This window comes from Homalodisca vitripennis, chromosome 5, assembly GCF_021130785.1.
Source record: "Homalodisca vitripennis isolate AUS2020 chromosome 5, UT_GWSS_2.1, whole genome shotgun sequence".
Taxonomy (NCBI): domain Eukaryota; kingdom Metazoa; phylum Arthropoda; class Insecta; order Hemiptera; family Cicadellidae; genus Homalodisca; species Homalodisca vitripennis.
Genome location: NC_060211.1, coordinates 27,786,384 through 27,807,529, shown reverse-complemented (window position 1 = coordinate 27,807,529; position 21,146 = coordinate 27,786,384). Strand labels below are relative to the sequence as shown.

The following is a 21,146-nucleotide window of genomic DNA, read 5'->3' as shown; positions in this document are numbered from 1 at the left end:
CGAGATCATGGACTATGTTTACTCTGATGTTAGGACCGATCATCCCATTGTTGATCCTCCCTCAAGTGAGTTATGAATCATTTCATACAGTAGACGGTCGGCACGAGTCCTTGGACTCCGATTACCCTGATGCCAGAACCGATCATTCCATTGTTGATCCTCTCTCCTAGTTTGAGAGTTGTGAATCATTCAGTAGAATCAACAGTAGAAGGTCGGCACGAGATCTTGTACTAAGTTTACTCTAAGTTAGGATCGATCATCCCATTGTTGATCCTCTATATTTTTTTGAGAGTTGTGAATAATTTCAAACAGGAGACGGTCGGACGAGATTTTGAAACTCTGTTTACTCTGATGTTAGGACCAATCATCCCGTTGTCGATCCTCCCTCATGAGAGTTGTGAATCATTTCATACAGTAGACGGTCGGCACGAGTCCTTGGACTCCGATTACCCTGATGCCAGAACCGATCATTCCATTGTTGATCCTCTCTCCTAGTTTGAGAGTTGTGAATCATTCAGTAGAATCAACAGTAGAAGGTCGGCACGAGATCTTGTACTAAGTTTACTCTAAGTTAGGATCGATCATCCCATTGTTGATCCTCTATATTTTTTTGAGAGTTGTGAATAATTTCAAACAGGAGACGGTCGGACGAGATTTTGAACTCTGTTTACTCTGATGTTAGGACCAATCATCCCGTTGTCGATCCTCCCTCATGAGAGTTGTGAATCATTTCATACAGTAGACGGTCGGCACGAGTCCTTGGACTCCGATTACCCTGATGCCAGAACCGATCATTCCATTGTTGATCCTCTCTCCTAGTTTGAGAGTTGTGAATCATTCAGTAGAATCAACAGTAGAAGGTCGGCACGAGATCTTGTACTAAGTTTACTCTAAGTTAGGATTGATCACCCTATTGTTGATCCTCTATATTTTTTTGAGAGTTGTGAATAATTTCAAACAGGAGACGGTCGGACGAGATTTTGAACTCTGTTTACTCTGATGTTAGGACCAATCATCCCGTTGTCGATCCTCCCTCATGAGAGTTGTGAATCATTTCATACAGTAGACGGTCGGCACGAGATCTTGTACGATCATCCCATTGTCGATCCTCCCTCATGAGAGTTGTGAATCATTTCATACAGTAGACGGTCGGCACGAGATCTTGTACGATCATCCCAGTGTCGATCCTCCCTCATGAGAGTTGTGAATCATTTCATACAGTAGACGGTCGGACGAGATTTTGAACTCTGTTTACTCTGATGTTAGGACCAATCATCCCGTTGTCGATCCTCCCTCATGAGAGTTGTGAATCATTTCATACAGTAGACGGTCGGCACGAGATCTTGTACGATCATCCCATTGTCGATCCTCCCTCATGAGAGTTGTGAATCATTTCATACAGTAGACGGTCGGCACGAGATCTTGTACGATCATCCCAGTGTCGATCCTCCCTCATGAGAGTTGTGAATAATTTCATATAGTAGACGGTCGGCACGAGATCTTGTACGATCATCCCAGTGTCGATCCTCCCTCATGAGAGTTGTGAATAATTTCATATAGTAGACGGTCGGCACGAGATCTTGTACGATCATCCCAGTGTCGATCCTCCCTCATGAGAGTTGTGAATAATTTCATATAGTAGACGGTCGGCACGAGATCTTTTACGATCATCCCACTGTCGATCCTCCCTCATTTCGTACCGTAAACGGTCGGCATGAGACCTTGGACTCTGTTTAATCTGATGCTAGAACCAATCATCCTATTGAGATATAAGACCACTAATAAATAAACAAAATATATATTTTTTTGCACAGTATAGGTATATGCCTCTAAGTCATTTTTAGCCTAACAATTAATTCACGGGTTTTAAATAAATTTCTATCCCTCATTTTAGAGACTCGCAGCACATGGCCAGTTCTGGGAAGATTCGACGAGATTCTGAAAAGCTAAAACCCAGAATTAATGTGCTGGAACCAGATATATCAGCATCCCGCGACCTTGGTTGGAACGACCCGAGGAGAACCATTTATTACCATAGAGACGATCCTCTCACTGCTGACTGACGGCGGACTGACACCTGCTGTATACTCGTCAGCACATTTCAAACCTAACCTGACATTTCTATCCCCGCTTTCATACTGAATGAAGCACACTGTTCATCGGCTCATTGCGGGTTACAAACATGTTACGTTTCACAACCTGGATTAAATTCACCGGCATGACCGGTCAAGTTGTTCTATTACACGTGTTCATGCCTGCAATCGCATGCCACGTTTGTAAAGGCGTTACCATCGATAAGTAGTGTTCGCTTCAGTTCAAAAGGTCACCTGCTGGTTTGATCGTGAGAAGGTCCAGGAAAATTTAATAGTTGTCATACTTTTATTGACTGTAAGTTCAATTAGTTGCATTTGTCCGGGGTTGAAACCACATCCGTGTAGCGTGACTTTGCCCGAAAACACGCACTCCCTGGTGCAGGACTAGTAGGATCATCAAGATCATATGGACACACATAAAATAGCGTGGTATTTTCTCCGGATCCAGTTATACTGGGTATCATAAAAGTCCCACCTCCCTATTAACTTTCTTATGAAGAGATATGAAGTGATTGTCTGTGGGACATATTGGCATGTTTATATGACCAACTAAGGAATTTTTTTGATGTATTAAATTTTTTGACCCTTCCCCCCAAATGGGATAGTTATGGGACAAGACAAAGTTTTGAAACAGAAACCCCTAATAAGTGACACCTCATTTAAAATGTATTATAAAAATAAGAAGAATGGCACAAACTAGAGGTCTCTAATGTTACTCTATCAAATTTGGTGGCTAACTAAATTTATTTAAAAAGAGTCCTCGCTTTTTAAGTTACTTGTACAGTTATTGTAAGACAGATTAAACATTCACTCACTAGTAATTTTTGGAACTTACGACACCAAACCGTAAAAAAGTTATTACAAGAATTAATAAACATCAACAAACATGAATAACATAGCATTTATTAGGTTTTGTTTTGACTGTCCGAAGCCCAGTAAGAAGTCCTGGAAATACCAATGGCTTTTCCATGTTATCAAGGTATGAGTTACTATGAGACACATCCAGTCCAGTTACTGGGTTACGTTTCATAAGTTATAATATCTTTAAATAAGGTGTCACTTGGTAAGGTTTTCAATTTAAAAATTTTGACTCATCCTAGAACTACCCCATTGGGAAGGGGAGAGGGCAAAAAATCTTAATACACAAAAAAATTTCCTTGTTGGTCATATGAACATGCACCAAAGTAAATTCACTTCATCTCTCTTCATAAGAAAATTAATAGGGTGGGGGAGGGACTTTCAAGACACCCATTATAATATGTATATCTTTCTTCTACTCCAAGCTAAGCCACTTGACATAAGTATAGTCTGTCACCGCATTTTGTAAGCGGAATCTTGACGATAAGCACAACAATCTCCAAATTTAAGCATTTACGCTCAACTAAATTAACGAGCTAAATATTCACTTGGAAAATAATGAGGAAATGTTGGCCGAATCGTGCCACTCCCAGGAGAAGTAAAGAGTTTGACATTTGTTCTGCTAAACGTTCCAGTGTCCCACAGTAACCCCGGACAGTTTCCTAACCAATGACTCACTTGCGCTAACCACTAATGATAGGCGAGGGATTTTCGACACCGAACATTACCTTGTCCTGTTCACCTCATTAACGTGAAATGAGTTACTGCGTTCTTAAACTAAAATTGTGTTGTTTTATACAACTAATAGAAATTACAACTGCGAAAAAGCTGCACAATTATAAAGTTTAGACTATCCTTCGAAATCTCGGTAAAACCTCTTTCAATCCACACTCGCATATATTTAGTTTTATATTTTAATTTAGGTTTATTGAAATGCTCAATTGTAATTGCTGCGACTAATAACAGTTTCAATATCTTACACGAGGAGCATTGAAACAGGACAACTAAGATACGAATTTTATCTGCCAGCTCTCGGAAAAACGCGTTTAGAACAGCCATACTTGGGCTGATGACATCTGAATCCAGTATTAAACATTCCAAGTGTCACCAAAACATTCTTTTGACGTTTAAATACCAACAAAGTGCCAATTATGATACTATTTACCAAGCAAAACAATAGATGCGCTCTGCACGAGACGGCTACAGCTGCAGATGATGACGAGACACAGAGCACAAGGCTATCCGGCCCGCTATACCGTATACCCGTACCTCACGCGTTACGACTGCCAGGCTACCGCGTCCTTGTGTAGTGTACCAACAGTTTACGACTCAACATGGCAGCTTCCCTTGTATACAAACACTCAGCACTCTTCATCACCAAGCATCCATCAATGAGAATCTGCACGAGACGACTACAGACTTATTTATATCGAATTTGTAGGTTACAAAGTCCCATTTAGCTATCCATGAAGACCGAGCTGCAAATTTGATTAAAAAGTGAATAATAGAACAACGAATATTTAAGAAACAAACTTTGAGATTTCTGCCTTGTTTTGTGAATATCAAAACCTAAACATTGCTATAGTAAATAACGAATACAGAGGTGAGCGAAAGAGCTAGAGCAGGAAACACAGAGCAGAGGCCCTCTGACAGCAAGGTTAACGCAGAGTTGACTCGGCCAATCTAACCTTTCACTCCCATCAGTCCTGTGGTTGGACAAACGTGTAGATGTTGGGCAGAACGCTATAGTAAATAACGAATACAGAGATGACCGAAAGAGCTAGAGCAGGAAACACAGAGCAGAGGCCCTCTGACGGCAAGGTTAACGCAGAGTTGGCTCGGCCAATCTAACCTTTCACTAACATCAGTTCTGTGATTGGACAAACGTGTAGATGTTGGGCAGAACGCTATAGTAAATAACGAATACAGGGGTGACCGATAGAGCTACATCAGGAAACACAGAGCAGAGGCCCTCTGACAGCAAGGTTAACGCAGAGTTGGCTCGGCCAATCTAACCTTTCACTAACATGAGTTCTGTGATTGGACAAAGGTGTAAATGTTGGGCAGAACGCTATAGTAAATAACGAATACAGGGGTGACCGATAGAGCTACATCAGGAAACACAGAGCAGAGGCCGTCTGTCAGCAAGGTTAACGCAGAACTGGCTCGGCCAATCTAACCTTTCACTCCCATCAATCCTGAGTTCCAAACTCGTGTAGATGTTGAGCAGATCGCTATTATCGCCAGGATTACGGTTGACGGTTGCCTCAGGAATACAAGCACGCTACCGGTGAAGGTTAGGTCAATCGCCTCCGCCCACATTGCCCGAGTGGGCGGATTTTCGTTGCCAGGCTACTCAAGGTTACGGTAGTGACGGCTCAGGGACGAGTTTGTTGTTCTGAGAAACAATAGTCTTCCCCTGGTACTGTCTTGACGTTTACAGTATCCTACGCAGTTTTCATTTCAACTTGATTAGGGTCTACTCAAATTCACTTAGCAGAGGTTCAATTGCGACTGATGACCTCATCAAGAGGTATTTAATGCTAAAACAGATGTCTCTGTACAATAATACCACCTCTACACGCATTTAACTCACTTTCTGGGACATTTTGCAATATTAGTGGTGTCTTTAATAAAAAAAACAGAAACACAATCTTCTTTGTTCTTCCAGAAAAGTAATCCTAATTCTCCACCTTATCTGTTGACTAGATGGAGAAGAAGAAGGCCAGCGGGTGAAGAGGCCGCGGGCGCCGGCGAGTCCAGATCTGGACATCGCTCCTGACCAGGCGCTGGACGAGCGGAATGGCCCGCCGAAGCAGCCCTCCGTGCCTCCAGGGTTCCTCAGTCCGTCGGTCAAGGAGTACTTGGAGCTCGGCAAGTCCATTCCGGGTATGTCATCAACTTTGTCACACCATGGTATAATATCTAGCTTTGTACTGGTGTATAAGAGTATTCTGATCTTTGAACTGTTGTTTTCTGCTCCCTTGACTTCTCTAGGTCAGCTAGCGAAATTCCAACTAATGTCCATTCGTCAAGAAAAGAATAATCAAGTCACCAAATTAAGAATAACGTTATAATATGTATTCTGGAATATTACAATAATAAGTATAATTAGCAAATACCACACAATAAATTGTGTTCAATTAAAACAAAATTAATATTAGTACAATCTGTGCACAATACACCAGATCGTATTTTAACCAGTTTACTGTATTGAAAAAACAAAAAGGTAGTTTTGATGTACACGAGGGTACTAAAGCATTGCTTTATGATGCACATATCAAAGCAACAATTAAAGATAAAAATGCGTACTGGCAATATTCTAATTTTCAAATATTCCAATGACATAATATATAGTATATTAGAGGTAACTTTGCTCTTCGGCCTGTGGACCCTCAGTACAGTCCTGTCGCTTGAAGTCCATAGTTCGAAATTCCTTGGAATACACCTTGATCGAGGGTAGATACGGAATGATCACGTTGACCGTGTTTGCCCCAAAATATCCTCAGGCACTTATGTTTTGAGGAACCTAGCCAAATGTTGTCGTACTCGGGTACTGATGACGGCGTATTATGGCTTACCTACGGAGTGGTACTATAGGGTACCTGTGCAAACAACCAGTTAACGAGAGTGTTCAGATTGCAAAAACAAGCGATTCGAATAATCGCACATTTGAATTTCCAGTGTCATGCAGAGTCCTTCAAACATTTGCAGCTGTTGACCCTGCCGAGTCTCTACGTTTTTGAAACAACTCTGTATTGTATGTCTAAATGTGTCCAGACAGTTGTATGTGGCCGAGACATACATTCGTATGAGACCAGAGGCAGGGAAAACTACCGAACTGGCCAACACAGAACCGTGGTTTATGAACGCCTGCCGTGGCAGGCGGGTGTTCATTTTATTACCAATCTGCTTCACCGGATCAAAAAAGCCCCAGCGCCCAAGGCGCTCAAAACTCCTCTAAAAAGCGACACAGACATTTTATAATGTAAACGAGTTTTTGGCATAAAATTGTGAGACCAGCAAATCGGAATAAAATCCCAGCGATATAGGTGGGAAAATTGGCGAATTAAATGAAAAAACTGAAGGAAATATTGTATATTTCGATGTTGATTTTGATGTAGAGTGGATGGTAAAATTTTATATACGAGGGATTGACGCATGATATACATGTAACCCATGTCTATGCAATTAAGAGCTTCGCTATTGCCTATTAGGCAATTTAATAAGATAAGGAGATACTTTATTGTTAGCGCCAACCTCGAACAATTTCATAATTTATTAACCAATATTAGTTTTTAATAATTCATAAATGGTTAGTAAATGCCAAATTGTCCCGTCAGACAAAAGTCTGATCATGTCGCAGTAACGACCTCCAACAAACTTATAGCATTTTCGTGGAATATAATTGAAATAAACATATAGATATTACATTCTGTCATCCATACAAGCTTCGGTCGTGTTATGGACGTGCAATAAGTTACGACACCGACCATAAATCTTGTGCACGGGACAGTGGAGAAGACCGGTGTCTGCGCGACGCGACTATTATCAAACAACCTGCTCATTAAACCTGTTTGGTTGGAAAGCGACATCATCATACCGGTGGCGAATAAATAACCAACAGGTTCCTTCCTGCGCACGTGTTGTTATAAACGCAAATCGACGCCAGTCACTGGGTGCTAAACTGCCTACAGACACACACTGAGCTAAATGTGCTATTTTTACAGATTCATCTTAAAACGCCAACAATATTGACAACAACGAGGCTCTTAAAAATATTCTATCAATGGATTCTGCTTGAAAGATAAGCTTAGTAAACTGTTCTTCCACCCCATTTCAGTTCTCCATTGGTCAATGTGTGAATGTTCTTGCCTAAAGAAGATTTTTTTAGGAACTCTTGGGACCAGATCTAGAAACCTCACAGATTACGGTAGTTATTAACGTTTTAAATGGTTTCTAACATACATAGGTTTACATACTCGTAAACACATACATATGAATTTTCGGATTATGGGGACACGAACTAGTAAAAAGTTATTTTTACAGATTCATCTTAAAACACAAACAGTATTGACATTGAGGCTCTTAAATATTCTATCAATAAATTCTACTTGGAACATAAGCTTAGTTTAACTGTTCTACCACCCAAGTTCAGTTTCTCCACTCAATGTATGAGTTTTCTTGCCTAATATTTAATTTTTAGAAATCGGATCTTGAAAACCTCACAGATCAAGGTAGTCATTCGAATTTAAAATGATTTCTAACATACATGAATGTACACACTCATAAACACATACTTATGAATGTGGATTATGGTAGCCATGATCGACGGAAAGAAGAAGAAAAAGAAACTTCCACAAATTCTATAACTAAAAACAACACAATTTTGAATATTGTTAGTTCAAATTTGATTATATAAATTGACACAATGAAAATCTATTTAAAACAAAAATTGAAATGTCAAAAACGATGTGTGAATTAATGAAACTGACTAATCAGCACAACATCGTAGTCAGATTTCAACCTCAAGTGAGATTTGATCCTTAAACTTGAGGTAAAATCATGAACGCCCTATTTCCTGGAGATGAAAGTTTACACTCGCTGCAGGGGACCACACCTATCTACAGACGACCATCTAACAGTTACCGGCATCATGTAACAAAACGGACCAATTATTCTATTGGGATAATAGCAGTGACAGCACTTTCACCCGCGAGCTCCGCAAGACGCCGTCTCCGGCCTTCTCGTCTTCGTGCCGAACATCGCTGCCGAGTCCATCAACTACTATTGGGAAACCGGCTCATTGTTCTGCCCTAGCCCTTCCCGATATGGTGCACTTCGCCCTCTTCCTTCGCGTTCTGCAACTCACTTATACAACGCTCACTGACCCCTTGTACTTTACATTCACGCCGGCCTGGTTACCAGAGCGCTGACTATGACGGACGGGTTACCAATACCACTATAAGTAGCACAACACAGCTACATATGGCTATACCGCTACAATACCAGCTCATTGCTAAACAAAACCAATAGCGGTTATTAACAGCCGTTAATGCACAGTTAGACCAATTTCTTCCCTTAGTTTTGACCGTAACATTCTGCAAGGTGTCTGTTGAAAGGCATGCTTTATATGAATCCAACTCCTATTTCGGCTTTCCAGTACTGGTATTGACGAAGATATGAGGTATGACACACTGTATGTCTCGTTATATGCAAATGTTCAAGGCTCATTTCACTCTCGATACGTACTGCGGACAGGCGGACAGGCACACATCACACAGGAAAGGAGTTTTTACAACCCCACGACAGCATGTTGTGCCAGCCTACTGAGTGATATGGCTTCAATGAGCTGATTAGGCAAACTACATAATTGGACCATGCAATAAAGGAAACAGGATTTTTCCGGACATTTGCCATCGTTCAGTGAAACAAAAAATCAGTAACACTACGTTTCGAGATCTGCAATCTGATCTCTTCTTCAGGTATAACTTCAGTCACTTCACAATCCTTCCATCGTCAAAAATAACATTCAAACAAAGGGAATGGACATGCAACATCATAGAACTCATTCTTCTCCATGGAGTTTCATGCAAAATGTTAAGTCTACAGGTGATTTTTCTCGAGATACCTTCTCACCTGAAACATTCACATTGTGTTCATTCAGTTAGGTGTCACAGCAGTGTTTAAATAATAAAAGTTTCGGCAAGGTACGGGAGGTACTAACTATAACGCAAGAATGTATTGAAATAAAATCTTGTCGCCACCTTTTAAAATGATTTTACTTGCAAATTACATGCAGTGACATAACTTTACTCTGTGCTGCCTATACACGGTGACCCACGAGTAACCAGAAAAATTTCTCAGGTGGTTTCTTCTTATCAAAACGCTTTGATAGCGAGCTACGGCTAGCGAAAGATTTCACCCAATTTTCTAGGAAAGGACGGAAATATAGCGAAACTGGTGGTTCTTATGTCGTAAAGATAGTTGTTAAATTTATTGGATTTTATGTAAAATGAACTGAAAAATTTAATAAAATACGTCCAGACCTGTAATATCACCCATTTCTGTGGCATCAGACCAAAAATACAAAATTCGTTCTTGAAAAATATGCGTTTTTAGATTTTAAATACATTAACTTCATTAAATGGGCAATAACCACGGAAACAAGTAGTTAAAAAAATTAATGTTTAATGAAACCAACACTTACGAATAATAAGACAGAAAATACAATATCTGTTTATTAAATGAACGTTCTTCATATGGTTATATGAACTTTTTTCATTATTTTGATGAGAGGAAAACCACCTGAGAAGTTTATCGGGTTACTCATGGGACACCCTGGATAGAAATGAAACATGTGAAAAATTTTAATGTTTATTAGTCAATAATGTATGCCCTTTCAGTGTATGCTGATAAAGCAATCCAGAATACATATTATAATACATTTAATATGGTCTGATCAAATATATCTTCACTTTAATAAAGAAAAACTCATACTTTAACATTCATGGGTACATAATCTTGATACATTTCTCTATGATATAAAAAATAATGGATATTTAATTAGCTGAAAATCAACCGCAAAAGTAGGGATACTAGCTTTTCTTAGAGTTTATCAAAGGTTACTGTCTATAAATTGGAAAGTTTTTGCTTCCAAATTATAATTTTTGGAATTAAGAGGCATTACATAAGCTGAAAGTGAAAATGCTACTAAAATCTGTGATGCAGTACGGCCATAAATCATCTCATTGTACACCACATGTTCCCTTAACTTGAAATGATAATGGCATGAATTATCATGTTCGGCCGACTCGGTTGTTACCGTCGTGACTTCCACTTCTGGCCGCAGCCTGCGGGCCACACCGCTCACCTTGGCACTTCTCAGCTAGATGTCTTCAACAGCCATAAAACTAAATGTCAGTTCTTAGCTCTGTAGTCGGCTACTACACTGGGATTAACAGTGCCACAACTCCACCACTGCGGGCCACACCGCTCACCTTGGCACTTCTCAGCTAGATGTCTTCAACAGCCATAAAACTAAATGTCAGTTCTTAGCTCTGTAGTCGGCTACTACACTGGGATTAACAGTGCCACAACTCCACCACTGCGGGCCACACCGCTCACCTTGGCACTTCTCAGCTAGATGTCTTCAACAGCCATAAAACTAAATGTCAGTTCTTAACTCTGTAGTCGGCTACTACACTGGGATTAACAGTGCTACAACTCCACCACTGCGGGCCACACCGCTCACCTTGGCACTTCTCAGCTAGATGTCTTCAAGAGCCATAAAACTAAATGTCAGTTCTTAACTCTGTAGTCGGCTACTACACTGGGATTAACAGTGCCACAACTCCACCACTGCGGGCCACACCGCTTACCTTGGCACTTCTCAGCTAGATGTCTTCAGCAGTCATAAAACTAAATGTCAGTTCTTAACTCTGTAGTCGGCTATTCCACTGGGATTAACAGTGCCACAACTCCACCACTGCGGGCCACACCGCTTACCTTGGCACTTCTCAGCTAGATGTCTTCAGCAGCCATAAAAATAAATGTCAGTTCTATGCTCTGTAGTCGGCTACTACACTGGGATTAACAGTGCCACAACTCCACCACTGCAGGCCACACCGCTCACCTTAGCACTTCTCAGCTAGATGTCTGCAGCAGCCATAAAACTAAATGTCAGTTCTAAGCTCTGTAGTCGGCTACTACATTGGGATTAACAGTGTCACAACTCCACCACTGCAGGCCACACCGCTCACCTTAGCACTTCTCAGCTAGATGTCTTCAGCAGCCATAAAAATAAATGTCAGTTCTAAGCTCTGTAGTCGGCTACTACACTGGGATTTACAGTGCCACAACTCGATCGAATATTTGTTGTTATTACTTTTGTCAAAGTCTGTACATAAGACCTTAAATAATGAGGAAAAATATTTATGGTTTATTGCCGTCAACGTTGTATCACATTTTAACCACATTACAATAACTATATCTGATCAGAATCTTTATTCTGTCGGACAGCGAAGTACACGCCAATCGAAGAAATGAAGACTGATGAAGAGAGGTTGTTTCTTTTATAAATAAAATGTAATTTATGAACTAAACAAATAGTTACTTCCCAAACTTGGTGATATTTCTCAAAGTCTGGCGGTATATCTAACTATGAAACGTTGAAAAGTTGATAATCCATACTTTTCTGTAGAAGGTTGGGTAAAAGCAATATAATATTCAGTAATAAAAGGCAACACGATCATTACCTTCACCCGAACAGATGTTTGAATGGTACCGATAATATTATGCGCACTAAACATTGAGGTGTTATCACATTTCAACCTCGGATATAATATATATTATATAATGTCACGACTTGGGTTTCCAAAGCTGTAACTAAGAGGTCTGAACGCTTCGCTCGCACCATCACCGCGGTGATTTTATAGGGTTGCGCGATTGTAAAATGGCAAGGGCGCACGCACAATACGCCGCGCCGTCCACTGACATAACTGTTGTAATGAGTAAATGTAGTGCCGAGTGACCCGAGCGCTGTGTTCTGGAACAGAGGTCCCTCCCTTCCTGAGCTCTAATAGTTGCCACACTCTGGAGCAGACCCGCAGCCGCCAGTTTCTCTCGTGAATACCAAACACCGCGGCGCCCGCCGCGCCCTCTCCGCCGGGACCGCTGCCCAACTCCACAGGCAAAGTCGAGGTCGTCCCGTGCCGCAGGGAAAGGAGACACGGAAGAGATCCGATCTCGGAGCCACAATCGCTACACGTGTTTCATTCAGTACCATTTCTCCATAGTACTCGACTGTAAGAAGAAAGGTCAAAGGCTGCTGCTGATGCCTCGAGGCATAGTATGCTGTAACGATAATATCCATTCACGTTTATGTGATCCACAACACTCGCTTTGTAATGGCTTCCAGTTTCGCGAATTCCACCGAAAGCCGAGCATTGCAAATTCTAGATTGAATTTTACTTTCATTCTGAACTGAAAGATACTCACGGGTCTGTTCTTACCCGAGATCCTCTACAGGCAATTAAGTTAGTCGTTACTGCCAACAAGAAGTCGCCGAGAAATTGCAACATTATGTACTTACGGCAGAACGGACATCAGCCGACAAGCAAGCAAGACATGAGGACTAAAAAAGGCCTACGAACCAATTAGATAAACCAGGACAAACAATGGTATTGGCTAACCGAGATAGGAGTTGGCAATGACCCCCGCCCCTGCCGGGGGCCGGCAACTGACAAAACGCGACGACCTATTGCGACAGTTGGCCGCTCTCTCGCCGATTGCCGCGAGTCTGCTGCGGACTTCGGACTTGGTATCAGTTTAGCGTAAACTATAGTGGCAAGTTTAGTATCCTTGTCTCCTTAATGTGAAAACCTGACTCTTCAGTAATGTGACGACTTCACACCCACCAAATGTCATTCGACAGTATCCACAACACCGTCTCCTGACAAGCAGCAGTCCCTGCAACCTTGACGTGGTCACGAGTCTGCACGCAACCAACCCGTGGCCCCCGACCTTTTGTCATTATTACAATCAATCAAATCAGCGCAAGCTGGACTGCTGAGCGGTGCTTTGTAGTAATGTGGTTGCGCGCACCGTTGTTCGCAACAGCACATCAGCCGCCCATGTTAGCATTACTCAACCATGGAAAACTATTAACGATTCGAAGCAATTTATTATAAACCGCACACGTTGATTTCATTAACTATGAGTTCTTGATTGTTTACTGTTCTTTAATCGTTCTTTGAAAGTTATTTTGATTAATATAATGAAGTTGAAAAAAGAGTGTTAACTACACTTCTGTTTTGACCAAAATATGGTTTTATAGCCATTATACTAGATTATGAAAACCAAACCTTTTGCATAATCTTTAGTTGAGTATAACATGGCCTTTGAATAATTAATAAGACAGCTTGACTAGTAAGATTCATACAACCCAATATCCTTATATGATAAAATTTTTGAACTTACAAATATTTATTTTCACAGCAAATCAAATCAAATCAAATCAAATTCTTTTACTGCAAGGACAACATGTATGAGTTGCATAGCAAACGTCAATATTGTACGAGTATATTCTAAAATTTTAAACATTCATAACACATTCCTCATTCAAACATACAGTTTTACAATCACGCATCTTTCATTCCTGGCCAATGAAACCCACTTCAAACATTGGAGTCAGTCATTCCAATTGTGTGGTCTCCCAGTCGAATTCAAAAAACTCATCTGCATTATAAAATGCATGCGACACCAAAAGGCGTTTGAGACGAGCTTTGAACGCCTTGGGCGTTGGGGTAGTTTTTATAGAGTTGGGCAGTCTGTTGAGGAAATTAACACCTGCTTGCGAAGGCAAGCGTTCACAAACTACCGTTCTGTGTCTTCCCGTACGGTAGTTTTCTCTGCCTCGTGTCTCATACATGTGTATGTCCCGGCCTCTGGTTAAGGCACATTTGTACATACAAAACATGGTTGTTTCTAAAATGTAGAGACACGGCAACGTCAACAGCTGCAATTTCTTGTAATTAAAACAGCGTGTAAATGATTCCGTGTTTTAAAATTTCTGTTCATAAATCCATTCAAAATTATTAGATATCCATTACACATATCAATCTACAAATGTTTCGGACCAAATCTAATTGTAAAAATAAAATTATAAACCGATGTAATAGACAAGCGCTGCTGTAAGGAGTCTCTCAGAATGTGTTTCATCAATGTAATATAGATAGCATCAAAGCTTCAAAAGATTGGAATTCCCATACACTAGAAAGACTACTTTTTGAATGCATCTAGAGGCAGGAAGCTCCCACAGATTCTACAAACATTTGCTTCCAAAGTTCGGGGGAACTTACGTTAGTACAAGATGGAAGTCTATACAGTCCAGGAGCTTTCAGTATTCTAAAACTACCCGACACTTCCTCTGAGACACTTCCTTATACCAGAAGCTCTCAGAGGCTTGGGGCTCCTGGAGTTTAGAAGCCTATAATATAATAACCTTTATAGAGAAGGAGATCCATAAACCACCGAAAACTTCACGAGACCGAGGTCTTTCACAGTCGAGCTCTCCTTACCAAATACCAACCTCCATAGGTCAAGTTACCGCAAGATAACTAATTCTATAGGACGAAGGGTTTTGGAAGAAGACAACTTTCACAGAGAGTGAGCTCCGAGAGGTCGGATGTTTCAATAAGACATTGCTTACAGAGGCTGAAACTGACAGACTGTTGTGATGTTGGAGCAAAATACCGCTCCTAGCCGCTCTATTGAATTGTTTCGGAGTAAATATAGTACGAGTAGTATCAACTTGCTGCAACATTTTGAGAAATCCAAATGTTTCTTCATTCTGTTATGGTTTTATTGCCCAAATCACATCCTAAGTAATATGGCCTCCTATTTGTTTTGGACCGCAAGTAAAAACAGTTGTTACTTCCTTGAATTGTTTATTTAGGACGTTACCATTAATTATGTCACATTTTATACCCTCAAATTTGTACTGAAGTTGGAAAATTTGTGTTGAAAGAGAGCGTCCACTTATAAAAGTTTGTAACAAAATAATCTTATTTTATTTATTTTATTTTACTTCAGTATGGGACATACGTTTATTATTTTCTCGTCTAAATATTGATAAAAGTGTTATTACCATTTTAAGAAGATTAGTAACGAATACATTTAAAACATAACATTTTCCTCCTATTCCAAAAGCAGTTACTTTAGGATAAATCAAAATTAAATTATACACAACAAATTAATAATACCAGTAAGGTCTATCTACCAATTATGTTTAACTTATTGAGACAATCCAAAACTTGATATTACATAACCACGTGAGTTGCTGAACCACAATTATATCTCACGTTGATGTCTACCGAGCAGTCTTCACTCACCAGCGGCCTTGACATCTTTGTCCTCACTCTCACTCTCTCTGTACTAGCCCGGAGCCCTGCCCAGCGGATCCTACAGTGTCGCGAGCTGAAGCTGTCCACATCATGTATATATCTCACGTCGATGTTTGAGTGACACGCACTCACCAGCGGCCTTGACATCTTTGTCCTCACTCTCACTCTCTCTGTACTAGCCCGGAGCCCTGCCCAGCGGATCCTACAGTGTCGCGAGCTGAAGCTGTCCACATCATGTATATATCTCACGTCGATGTTTGAGTGACACACACTCACCAGCGGCCTTGACATCTTTGTCCTCACTCTCACTCTCTCTGTACTAGCCCGGAGCCCTGCCCAGCGGATCCTACAGTGTCGCGAGCTGAAGCTGTCCACATCATGTATATATCTCACGTCGATGTTTGAGTGACACGCACTCACCAGCGGCCTTGACATCTTTGTCCTCACTCTCACTCTCTCTGTACTAGCCCGGAGCCCTGCCCAGCGGATCCTACAGTGTCGCGAGCTGAAGCTGTCCACATCATGTATATATCTCACGTCGATGTTTGAGTGACACACACTCACCAGCGGCCTTGACATCTTTGTCCTCACTCTCACTCTCTCTGTACTAGCCCGGAGCCCTGCCCAGCGGATCCTACAGTGTCGCGAGCTGAAGCTGTCCACATCATGTATATATCTCACGTCGATGTTTGAGTGACACGCACTCACCAGCGGCCTTGACATCTTTGTCCTCACTCTCACTCTCTCCGTACTAGCCCGGAGCCCTGCCTAGCGGATCCTACAGTGTCGCGAGCTGAAGCTGTCCACATCATGTATATATCTCACGTCGATGTTTGAGTGACACACACTCACCAGCGGCCTTGACATCTTTGTCCTCACTCTCACTCTCTCTGTACTAGCCCGGAGCCCTGCCCAGCGGATCCTACAGTGTCGCGAGCTGAAGCTGTCCACATCATGTATATATCTCACGTCGATGTTTGAGTGACACGCACTCACCAGCGGCCTTGACATCTTTGTCCTCACTCTCACTCTCTCTGTACTAGCCCGGAGCCCTGCCCAGCGGATCCTACAGTGTCGCGAGCTGAAGCTGTCCACATCATGTATATATCTCACGTCGATGTTTGAGTGACACGCACTCACCAGCGGCCTTGACATCTTTGTCCTCACTCTCACTCTCTCCGTACTAGTCCGGAGCCCTGCCTAGCGGATCCTACAGTGTCGCGAGCTGAAGCTGTCCACATCATGTATATATCTCACGTCAATGTTTGAGTGACACGCACTCACCAGCGGCCTTGACATCTTTGTCCTCACTCTCACTCTCTCTGTACTAGCCCGGAGCCCTGCCCAGCGGATCCTACAGTGTCGCGAGCTGAAGCTGTCCACATCATGTATATATCTCACGTCGATGTTTGAGTGACACGCACTCACCAGCGGCCTTGACATCTTTGTCCTCACTCTCACTCTCTCTGTACTAGCCCGGAGCCCTGCCCAGCGGATCCTACAGTGTCGCGAGCTGAAGCTGTCCACATCATGTATATATCTCACGTCGATGTTTGAGTGACACACACTCACCAGCGGCCTTGACATCTTTGTCCTCACTCTCACTCTCTCTGTACTAGCCCGGAGCCCTGCCCAGCGGATCCTACAGTGTCGCGAGCTGAAGCTGTCCACATCATGTATATATCTCACGTCGATGTTTGAGTGACACACACTCACCAGCGGCCTTGACATCTTTGTCCTCACTCTCACTCTCTCTGTACTAGCCCGGAGCCCTGCCCAGCGGATCCTACAGTGTCGCGAGCTGAAGCTGTCCACATCATGTACATACTCATATCTCACGCAAATTTCTACGACGCGGTCTTTGATGTTTTGGCGGCCTTGTAATATTTTTCATCACTCTCACTCTATTTCTTATTAGCACGGAGCCACGCCCAAAGAAAGACAACAGTGTTGAATTCGTGTAATAGTGTTATAACAAAAAGGTCTCCAGTCGGATAGACCAATTATAATGCTATTTAGCAACATGCCGTAGGTAACTAAACTGTCCACATGTGTTGCAGGACGACCTGGTGCCGACTACCCCGTGTTGTCCGTGGTGCCGTACACAGACTTCTACTGCGAGGACCAGCCGTACCCGGGGTTCTTCGCCGACATGGACACTCGCTGTCAGGGTTGGCACTACTGCGACATCGACGGCCGCCAGACGACCTTCCTGTGCCCCAACGGCACCCAGTTCTCGCAGGCCGTGTTCGTGTGCGACTGGTGGTTCAACGTGAGGTGCGATCTGAGCCGCCAACTGTACCCCATCAACGCGCGGCTGTACCGCCGCCCCAAGCTAAGCCCCACCAGACCTCACAGACTCATCACCAAGCAGCTGCTCGACAACATCTTCGTCTGATCGCCGCAGTGTCGGTCCAGACGATACACATTCCACACACAAACACACTTCCAACAGTTGCATAAAGCATGGTAACACTCATCAGCACCTGTGACTGTTTACACTCAGTCTTCTATTATTAAATTAAACAGTTTTTTTGTAGTTGCAAACTAAATCACAATCACACTTATGATGACTTTGAATATATTCATACAAAGTATCAAGGATGATAATCAAGTCAATTAGGATGATTAAGAAGAGAAAAGCCAAGTGACAATGTATGTGTCGACCTGCAGCATATCACCATCACAACTCTGATTATATTTAATGTACTAAAAAATTAAAAAGCGATTTAAAATGTTTTACAGAAATTTAAAAATAGTACAAGAAGAACAATAAAAGTAAGTATCTAGGAAAGATAAAAGTAAGCTGAAACGGGTAATAGCAAACGCAATTTAATTAGTTACAAAGACAAAAGGCAGAAAAGAAGCTTGCACTGTGTTGCAGTGGACCGAGAATATTCGAATGTTCACAGGACTCAATTTAGACTTGAAACACCAATCTCAAATGGACAGTGAAAACGAAAACTAACCTCACAGACATTAATGACATGTGTACAAAGTTTTAGTTTAGTGTAGAGTTATAAAAAAGTGAACTATGTAAAATAATGTAATGAAATAAATTATAAATAAGGTTTTTATTATTTTTTTAACCCTTTCAATCACATGTTACACTAATTAGAGGTAATATATGTATAATATGCCTTAATGGAGTTTTATTTTTTGGGTGAAACATTTAGTATAAAACAAATACACATGTAGAGATTGTGCGTTGAAAATTCTTTACTCGTATTTCATAGATATCTGGTATTTCAAAAGTAAATATTATGACCACCGTAAGGCATTAAAAAAATCACAAACATATTACTATTTATAACAGTGAGTGTTTAACAATTTAAACCTATTATTATATCAAGTTTAAATAAAATAATATAAGCAACTTGGACTTCAAGCAAACCATTCTCAGTTAAGATTGATCCTTACGATCTACAAATGTTGTTACTTGTGCTTCCCTTCCCAGTGTATTCTGACGCCATACTTAATGCATTTTCAATTCTGTAAGTAAAATAAAGCTCTGTTTTTAAGTCTGGCGTTTTTAACAGAATCGACAAAAGTATATAAACAAATTTAGCAACATCTTTACATTTCCAAGAAATCTTCTATAACTCTTTTAAGTACTTTTTGATGGTAAAATATATATAATAATTCCATATTTACCAAAACCCATGCTTTCAACGTGTACTAGTCTGACAAATGGCTCATACAAAACACAAAGAATACTGATTTTCTTAACAGTACATAATCATAAAAGAATAACTTTGTATTCGTTGAAGTTAGCAAACACGAAGCTTGCCTACTACGCCAAATCCTGCCCCCCCAATCTCCCTCTGATCGAATTTTTCTGAGAGTAAAACTTGTTTACTACATTAAAACTGACACAAATAAAATTTTAAAATGGATCTCGGTATTCGGGCTAATCTAGCTGATATTTAAAATTACAATAAACAAAAACATTCTACAGCATACCGTAGCCTGCTTACACCATCGCGGCCACGGCCTTGCAGCTCAGCCCACAGCAACACCGATAAGCTCATCTTCGCCCCCTTGGCCTTCAACAGACCCAACTTGACCTTCTGCATCCTTTGTCTGGTTGTCTGTACCTTCGTCATCATGCTGTAGGACCGCCGTCATACACCACCGAATCATTACCCGTCGAACGACGGCTTCGAGTTTTAAAACATTTAATGCTGAATAGAAGGTTTTATATCTATTGTCCAAAACAGTTTATTTTTCAAAAGGCAAAAAGGAACAAAGAAGTAAATTCTCAGTAAACGTTGCAGAATTCCGATAAAAAAACAAATATTGCATTTAAAGTTTTAGGGTTATTCGAAGGGTGTTTTAAAATAGAATTACTCTTGCATGCGGGATTCAATAGTAAAGAGATATACTTGGGTTATAGAATAAAACTGTCGGTAAAACAAGTTTATTCATTCTAGAACTTTAAGTTGGTATCACTAGAATAAATCTTGGCCAGCTGATGAGTCAACATTTTTGTATTCATAAACTCAAAACTTATATAGTCCTCCTCCGTAGACTAATGGATACAATCACGGCCTTCTAACTGAGAAATCACGGGTTCAAATCCCGGAGAGGTCCAGTCATGTGAGGAATAATAAATAGTCACAGTAATTTAATCAAGCCAGCATAGCTTTTTAGCTGAGGCTTAAAAGAAATTAAAAAATAAAAACAAAAAAGTTACATTCCACAAGAAAAGTCCACTTAGGATTCCATCACATTGGTGAACAACATTCTATGGTTAATTTTTTCACTTTATTGTCGGTGAAAACCAGAAAATAGCTACTGACGAGTAAGAAACGTGTATGGTGAAATTTTCTTGGCAGCGAACGTCCTTATAGATGAGTAGGAGACAGTTGTAACAGTTGTAAAAAGAATTGAGATTCAGTGATTGATGGACAAAAACTTCCTCACTTGAACTCGAATTGCTGACATAATTGATAAACAGTAAACCGAGTGAGGCCGGTAAACAAGAGATACACTGTGCCGTTGTAAGTAACAAAAGAGAAGTGTGGATCTCTAGGTAGTGTATGAGTATGTGCGTCCCCTAGTTTAGCAGACTAACGCACGAGAGGGCTGGACATACAACAGTGGGCTGGAAGCTGCTGCATCATCCTCTCTACAGCCCTGGTTTAGTAACACATCACTGACATTCACTTGCTTGGCTATTTATGTGGATCTAAAATCCCAAAACAATGAGGATGTCAAAACACTTGTGGAGCTAAAATACCAAGACAAAGACTTCTTACCGCAGGTATTAAAAAGCTAGAAACCCGTT

The 21,146-nt window shown here is 41.1% G+C and overlaps 1 protein-coding gene across 1 annotated transcript in view; it reads left to right on the top strand.

Annotated features, from left to right (window-relative positions):
- Positions 1-18,933, top strand: part of LOC124361889 — a 41,624-nt gene extending 22,691 nt beyond the window's left edge. The window contains exons 2-3 of the mRNA XM_046815940.1: positions 5,661-5,840; positions 17,917-18,933. Of these exons, the coding sequence (XP_046671896.1) occupies positions 5,661-5,840; positions 17,917-18,254 (518 nt within the window). The 3' untranslated portion in view covers positions 18,255-18,933. The remainder of the gene's footprint in view (positions 1-5,660; positions 5,841-17,916) is intronic.
- Positions 18,934-21,146: the final 2,213 nt, after the last annotated feature.